General features: G+C 56.0%; 1 protein-coding gene across 1 annotated transcript; it reads left to right on the plus strand.

Moving 5' to 3' along the window:
* The first annotated feature begins 1,430 nt into the window (after positions 1–1,430).
* LOC306799278 (transcription factor SOX-17-like) lies at positions 1,431–3,721 on the plus strand. The gene is given in 3 exon segments (XM_079300063.1): positions 1,431–2,217; positions 2,455–2,880; positions 2,883–3,721. Coding segments are annotated over 3 exon segments (1,623 nt in total). The 5' UTR covers positions 1,431–1,523; the 3' UTR covers positions 3,386–3,721.
* The last annotated feature ends 1,136 nt before the right edge of the window (positions 3,722–4,857 follow it).

The following is a 4,857-nucleotide window of genomic DNA, read 5'->3' on the forward strand; positions in this document are numbered from 1 at the left end:
GCAACCTGGTCCAGTGGAAGGTGCTCCCGCCCATGGGAGGGGACAGGAATTAGACGATTTTAAAAGTTCCTTCCTACTCAAATTAGTCTGTGATCACTTCCTGCAGTTTAAACGGTTTAAATATAAATATATTTAACTAACTTCTGTCTGAAAGAAACAATTTCAAACTTGGTCTGACATCATTACCATTACCAATGGATTGTTTCTCAAGTAGGTATTCTGCCCCCCGAACCTTTCCCAGCCTGCAGGCATCTACATTCACTTTTCCGGGTTCCATGTGGAAGATGAAGGACTCTGCTAGTGCGGCCTTTTGTAAAGAACAAACAGAGAATTTGACACTCTCGACTTCAAGCAAAACATGAACAGAGGTACCAGGAAATACGATCACTTAAATAATTCCTGTGTCCATCGCATGAGAGAAGACGGGGGTTCCTCGATGGCAGGAATCTGTCGAGTGTGCTCCTGCTCCTGCTCCCCACCCGGATATACCGCAGTGCCTGGAGGGAGCCCTGCCCAGCAGCCCCGAATACCTGGCGGAGATATTGGAGGGGGGAAAAAAGGGCGCTAATGACCGGCAAACGTAATTAATGAGGGCAGGATTTATTCAGGTTTGTTTTTGTTTTAAACGCCTGTAACTTTACGCCTTTTCTATTCAGATAAGATGTGATCTCATGTATCTATGCAGAGATGTGGCTTTCAGCTTGTCCAGTTTGCTGGAGCACAAGAAAATGCGCCAAGAAACACAACCCAGGTCGTGCCAAAGTTTGTAAGTCGCGCCCGTTTATGGACAAACTTTCTCTCAGTCACTCTGTATGAAATATGACAGTGACAGCACTGAAAACACATCTCGCGAGGTGTACGGGCTGAAAAATAGGGTTGTTGGTCCTGTCGAAAAGATGATCGAATATTAGAAAACTGAAATGGGAAGAATTATTACAGTTCAGAAGAACGTCCCTTTTATCAAGATCGCTTTCAATACGATGGCAGTAGGATAGTTGTAAAATTAATTAAAGGCGCCTCGAACCCATCAGCTATTTTTAGGAAAAACAAACTGTATTGTTTTTACAAGTTTTTTTATATATTCCGATAAAATGACGGACGGCTTAATTTTGAATGCGTCGAGATTTAATGAAAACAACTTGCCGAGGAGGGAAAGCACAGAGAGCTGACGGCAAGGGGATCCTGAGGGGCAGCAACAGAGAAGCAAGAGGGGAAAAAATCTGTCTCTGTTCGCGAAACTCCCTCGCTATAGCTGAAATTGCGGATGCAGCGAAGCATTCCCGCACCGCTGGCTCGGAGCGGCGGCTTACATGGGAAGGGGCAGAGCGGGAGCAACCGGGTGGGCTCGGAGAAGGTGAATCGGCTGAAGTGATGATGACTTGTCTTATTATTACTAAGATACGTCCCACATTTACCTGCAGGAGAAGACGCTTGTGTCTCTCACAATGTTACAGGGTATCTCGGCATACCTGTAAATAAATACTCTGTCCCTTTCCTCTCTCTGGTATCTGCTCCGCTCGAGGATGTCCATCAGCGCACGGCCTCGGGGGCCGGTCGGAGCTGCCCTTGCGGAGGGCAGGGCTGCAGCCGGAGCCGCTCAGAAGGCGCTGCCGGGGCTGGAGCCCCGCCCGGTCCGGGTGCCGGGGGGGGGGCAGCGCTGGCCGCGGCGGAGCCCGCGATGCGCGCAGGTGCCGGGCCCCGCCGCGCCGGGAGGAGCCGCCCCGCGGGGCAGGGCAGGGCAGCGCCGCGGGGCCGCGGCCGCCGGCCGGCTGCGAGCCCGCCCCCGCCGCCCCATTGGCCGCCCCGCGGCTCAAATAAGCCCGGGCCGGGCGCCGGCTCCGCAGCAGCGAGCGGGCTCCGAGTGCCGAGTGTGTCCCGCGGGCCGGCCCGAGCTGCCGGCGCGTCCCGAGGCGAGGCGCTGCGAGATGAGCAGCCCCGATGCGGGCTACGCCAGCAGCGACGACCAGGTGCAGGGGCGGTGCTCGCTGCCCATCATGATGCCGGCCGTGTGCCCGTGGGCAGAGTCGCTGAGCCCGCTGGGCGAGGCGAAGGCGAAGGGCGGCGCGGCGCCGTCGGCGCCGTCGGGCGGCCGCAGCAAGGGCGAGGCGCGGATCCGGCGTCCCATGAACGCCTTCATGGTGTGGGCGAAGGACGAACGCAAGCGGCTGGCGCAGCAGAACCCGGACCTGCACAACGCCGAGCTCAGCAAGATGCTGGGTGAGCGCGGGGTCCCGTGGGGCGGCTCCAGGAGAGCGAGGAGCCCGGGGCAGCCCCAGGGTCCGGGCTGCGGGCGGCGAGCGGGGGGATCCGTGGGCTGTCGGGCCGGGGTCCCGGTGTGGCGGTCGCGTCCGAGGGCGAGCGAGGATCGCGCAGGGCCGGGCGGGGCGGTGTCGGTGCGGTCGGGCGCGGGTGCCGGTGGGCGAGCGGGCGGTCTGACGGTGTCGGTGGATGCAGGTAAATCGTGGAAGGCGCTGTCGCTGGCAGAGAAGCGTCCGTTCATGGAGGAGGCGGAGCGGCTGCGGGTGCAGCACATGCAGGACCACCCGAACTACAAGTACCGGCCGCGGCGGCGGAAGCAGGTGAAGCGCCTGAAGCGGGTGGAGAGCGGCTTCCTGCAGCACGGCCCGGCGGAGGCGGCGGCGGGGCCCGGGCTGGGCAGCGAGGCGGCCGGCGGCGGCGGCAGGATGTGCGTGGAGGGCCTGGGACTGGCGTACGGCGAGCAGGGCTACGCGGCGGCGGCGAGCGCGGGCCACTACCGGGACTGTCCGCCGCTGGGCGCGGCGTTCGACGGCTACAGCCTGCCCACGCCGGACCCGTCGCCGCTGGACGCGGCGGAGAGCGAGGCGCCCTTCTTCGCGGCGGGGCTGCAGGAGGAGTGCGCGCTGGTGCCTACGGCTACGGCCCGCACCCGGCGGCCGCCGAGTACCCGGCGGCGGCGGCGGCGGCGAGCGAGAGCCCGTCGGGCGCGGCGCTGCGGCGGCACCTGGCGCCCGGGGAGGCGCTGGGCGCGGGCGGGTCGCTGCAGGGGCTGCTGGGCTGCCCGGCGCCGCTGCACGCGTTCTACGGGCAGTGCCAGCCGCCGGGCCCGGGGCGCGGGCCGCCGCCGCTGCCGCCGCCGGGGGCCGTGGGGCAGCTGTCGCCGCCGCCCGAGACGGCGCCGTGCCGGGAGCAGCTGGAGCAGCTGCCGCCGGAGGAGCTGCTGGGCGACGTGGACCGCACCGAGTTCGAGCAGTACCTGCGCTTCGCCTGCAAGCCCGAGCTGGCGCTGCCCTTCGGCGGGCACGACGCGGCCGCGCTGCCGCCGCCCGAGGGCGCGGGTCCCGTGTCGGCGGCCGTGTCGGACGCCAGCAGCGCCGTCTACTACTGCGGCTACCCCGACTTGTGAGGGGCTGGCCGGGGCACGGCTCGGACACTGGCGGCGCCCGGCCCCGCTCCTATTTATGTAATTTATTTGAATCTGCTTGGGACAGTTCTACAAACTTTGTCTGGGTGGACATAAGCTCCTAGGCTGGTTATCCTGCAGGCTAGAAGCCTCGTTCGAACTGGTTTTCGACTGGGGTTAATGGAATGTTTACATATTTTTTCCCCTTTCGTTCATGTGCGTAATTATTGATATTTTTGAAAATATCCACAGTCTGTCTTCTTCGCCCCGAACGTATGTCAAGTTGTGTTTTTAACTATTTCTTTTTTGTATTTCCGGAAAATAAATTAATGTACTGCTGTTTCTGTCATTCTTTTTGGCCACGTGGCCCTCGAATGAGACTAATCTTGGGTTAAATTTGTCATGCCCCAAGGCGATGATTTCTGAAGGCAGATAGGATGTGATCCTTTCACCATGAGAATTGCTCGAAATCGGCCTCCAGGATGAAAGATTTTTTTTTTTTTTTTCCCCCCAGGTGTGGCTGTATTCTTATCACAAAGCTTAATGGTTAGATCTCTGCTGCTTCTCTGTCTCAGAGTACTGAACATGTGATTGTACTTGTGACGTTTTAGAGGTTTTTTCCTTCTTATTTGTGTGCCAAGTGCATTTACATTAATGCATTAGGAAGAAACCTCCCGTCAGCAACAAAGGAAGCTAGGTAATTTTGAGATGCTACTTTTAAAGTGTTCATGCAAATACACTGGTTTTGCAAACTTCTATATGAGAAAGTGACTTTGCTGTACATAGCGATTTTTTTTTTTTTTTTTGTTTGAACCAAAGGTTTCACAGACAGGATTTAAGCTGTATTTAGAAATCATAGTTCTGCCACCAACCTTCAAGTCTGTTTATGCCACTTAGTGCCATGGGATTCAAGCTCAGTTTATAGCAGTGAGGAGAAGAAAACAGTGCAGCCCAAATGCTCATCTCGGCTACTGTCAAGTATCACTGGACTTTTAAAATGTGTTTTTTTAGCATGTTCACCTGTGCTCTGTTGTGACATTTCTGCCACTGCGGGGTACAACTACATCATCACTCTTCTGATGTTTGGAAGATGCTGTCTGGAGTCAACTTACAATATTTGCAATGGAGATTTTCAGATATTTGAATTTGCAAATGACGGTTCAAAAGTGATAGGCAATAACAAATATTTTTTGGGTAACTGTGCTTCATCATACTTAGTTTACTATCCTACATAGCTTATTAGACTACTAAGTTGTGGGTGGAGAAATCCTGCAAAAATTCCATTTGTGCAATTTATGCTTATGAATTGCACAAATTTTTTCAAAATTGTTTGACAGTAACCATTTTTAAACCTATTATGGACACAGCTGGCAGTATTTTCAAACAAATCTAGTCAAAAATGGGATCAGATCATGTTTTACTTATTAATTCAGAAAAATGTAATTTTATTTAGGTCTCAAGAAATCCTGATTGTG

Source organism: Erithacus rubecula, assembly GCF_903797595.1.
Source record: "Erithacus rubecula genome assembly, chromosome: 3".
Lineage (NCBI taxonomy): Eukaryota > Metazoa > Chordata > Aves > Passeriformes > Muscicapidae > Erithacus > Erithacus rubecula.